This window comes from Mandrillus leucophaeus, unplaced genomic scaffold (genome assembly GCF_000951045.1).
Source record: "Mandrillus leucophaeus isolate KB7577 unplaced genomic scaffold, Mleu.le_1.0 Scaffold76, whole genome shotgun sequence".
Classification (NCBI taxonomy): domain Eukaryota; kingdom Metazoa; phylum Chordata; class Mammalia; order Primates; family Cercopithecidae; genus Mandrillus; species Mandrillus leucophaeus.
In genome coordinates, this window is record NW_012108252.1 from 5,926,705 (window position 1) to 5,929,593 (window position 2,889).

A 2,889-nucleotide genomic window follows, 5' to 3' on the forward strand; every position below is an offset into this window, starting at 1 on the left:
AAGCCACTATGCCTGGCTACTTTTTCTGTTTTTTGTAGAGACAGGGTTTCACCATGTTGCCCAGGCTGGCCTCAAACTCCTGGGCTCAAGCAATCCACCTGCCTCGACCTCCCAAAGTATTAAGATTACAGGCATGAGCCACTGTGCTCTGCCTACTCCAAAGAATTCTAAAAAAGCATATGGAGCGTATGCTTTGTCAAAATCTCAGTTATTAATGCCTAGGAAAGCCAGCTCTACTCTGTCTATGACTTAAGACTCCAGTGTTCGTCTGGTGGCAGCCTCAGCATAGGCACAATTAGTATAGTATAGAAGAAGCCATCTCTTCTGGGCTCTAAATGTCTGAGTTATCTCAGGTTTTTTTTGTTTTTGTTTTTTTTGTTTTTTTTTTTTTTTTACTGGCAGTAAAAGGACTTTCTGGTTTGTATGTGTGTGGGTCTGTGTGTGTGTCTGTGTTTATAGGAGGACTTTAGAAAGGGAGTGAGAGAGAGAGAAAAATGACACAGTTCAAACAAAATGATGGCTGGGCGTGGTGGTTCATGCCTGCAATCCTAGCATTTTGGGAGGCCGAGGCAGGAGGATCACTTGACATCAGGGGTTCGAGACTAGCCTGGACAACATAGTGAAACCCTGTTTCTACTAAAAACACAAAAATCAGCCAGATGCGGTGGTGTCTGCCTGTAATCCTAACTATGCGGGAGGCTGAGGTGGGAGAATCACTTGAACCTGGTAAGGAGAGGTTGCAGTGAGCCGAGATCATGCCACTGTACTCCAGGCGGGGCAACAGAGCAAGACTGTCTCAAAAAAAAAAAAAATTGATACATTGGAGAAGGATTTTGTACCATAAAAAAATGGCTGAATTGGGGGAGGCTTTCATATACTCAAACTGCACAAAGGCGTTAAGGCATTTATTTATTCCTTGACCACTGGGAAGAATTGGATCTTTGCTAATCTCTGGAAAATCTTGACAACCTGGTATTACTTAGCTGTGCAGGACCTCTCCTGTGAAGGTCATAAAAACACTACCCAAAGAGTGTGCTCAGAGCAAGCGGGAAGGTCAAGTTGGAGAATGGAAATGACACAATCTCTGATATTGCAACAGTTTTTAGCAATTGTACAGTGAGATTGCATTGTGGTATTCAACCGGTAATGCATTAGGAGAGAGACCAATAGAACATGACAATATTTGCTGGAAATAAAAACACAAACACATTTGCTCTTGCCTTTTAAAGTATCAGAAGTATATTTCATCTTGGAGATCAGCTTACATTAATTCTTGAATCTTGGCTTCCAGTTTTTTAGCATCAGCTCCACTGAATTCAAAAATCTGTTCACAAATGCACAAAGGTGAAACATGTATTGATTCAAGTACTGTGAAAATGTTGAGGCTTTAAGGAATTTTATTCCTGATTGAAAAGTTAAGCCTACTCATTTCCATCATTTGCAGGACACTTTAAATATAAATACACATTGAACACATTAAATTCATAATATTTTCATATTTGGCATCCATTCAAAATTACTTATGCTAAAACTTTGCCAGATCTCTATAATTCTCCATAATATTCCTTTAATCTAAGATCTAAAACATGTAATGATGCTGGAAATAAACAAACTCCATCACTGGAACTTCTCAGAGCTCTTATATATTGGTATTGAGGATTTGTTAATTAATATACACAATCTCCTGAAATCAAGTGGCTTGGGATTTGTCATTCCCTGACTTCTCCCCATGAAAGAGTATTAGAATTCATTGATTCTAAGAAGCACATGTTTTTTTCAAACATTTACATCTCTGAATCAGAATGCATTTCATAGTGGATGGTATGTTATATTTCACTTGGAACACTTTTTAGTGGTATATAAAATAATGCATCTTTCACAAGTGTCTTATGTTTGAAGAAAGATGGAATTCAAAGACTTTAGTACTAAATATATTACGTGGTTGAAGAGAAGGAAGAGTGTGAGGTTGGGATTAGGTGAAAACTTGAGTTCCCAGTAAGGGGGTGGTTGAGCCACCAGGAATGGTGTTAGGACTTTGGGGCAGGGACTAGAAAAGTCTAGAACTAACTTTAGTGCCTAGTGTGCTGCAGGGCAAAACCATCCCCACATAGAAGGCTTCTGCTTCTCCAGGCAGCAGCATTCTGCCTGAGTGTGTCATTATATTTATTCCTTCAAAGTAAACCCCAGATTTGTAACTCTACCTTGATCCCATTTCACTTACCGGGTTGCTCATGAATTCACTTCTATAACAGCAAATTATTCTTTTGATTCTTGAGAATAGGGTTACCTAAGTGTGGAGGCAGAATTTCATAATTTATCTGAGTTGCCTGGTTTGTAACTATCTCCCCTATAACTAGTTTTTTTTGGCCTTGGCCATGGGAGGCAGGTGTCAGAAAGGATCTGCAAAAGTTTCTCTTTGCTAAGAGTTAGGTGGCAGCTGGATGGTGGCTCTGGGGCATGAAGGACAGTTCATAATCCTCTGCGAAATCTGAGGTCAGAGCTCGTGCAGAGATAAGAACTCCTGGTGGGAACATAGACAGGGCTTGGCTACCTGAATGACCAGACTTGGCAGGAAGCATGATAAATTCATTTTGCCTGTTTTTGGACTTTTAAAGATGGACGGCTGGGTGTAGTGGCTCATGCCTATAATCCAAGCACCTTGGGAGGCTGAGGCTGGTGGGTCCCTTGAGGTCAGGAGTTTGAAACCAACCTGGCCAACATGGCAAAACCCCATCTCTACTAAAAATACAAAAATTAGCCAGGTGTGGTGATGCGCACCTATAATCCCAGCTACGTGGGAGGCTGAGGTACGAGAAGCATTTGAACCCAGGAGGTAGAGGTTGCAGTAAGCCACAATCACGCCACTGCATCCCAGCCTGGGTGACAGAG

General features: G+C 41.2%; 1 protein-coding gene across 5 annotated transcripts in view; it reads right to left on the reverse strand.

The window, feature by feature from the left end:
* Positions 1 to 1,218: 1,218 nt before the first annotated feature.
* Positions 1,219 to 2,889, reverse strand: part of TXNDC8 (thioredoxin domain containing 8 (spermatozoa)) — a 36,145-nt gene continuing 34,474 nt past the window's right edge. For 2 of the 5 annotated variants that reach the window (XM_011966390.1, XM_011966386.1), the window contains 2 exons: positions 2,222 to 2,287; positions 1,262 to 1,324 (listed from right to left, as the gene is read on the reverse strand). In XM_011966390.1, the coding sequence (XP_011821780.1) occupies positions 1,262 to 1,324; positions 2,222 to 2,287 (129 nt within the window). The other 3 variants (XM_011966392.1, XM_011966388.1, XM_011966391.1) reach the window with 2 other exon arrangements.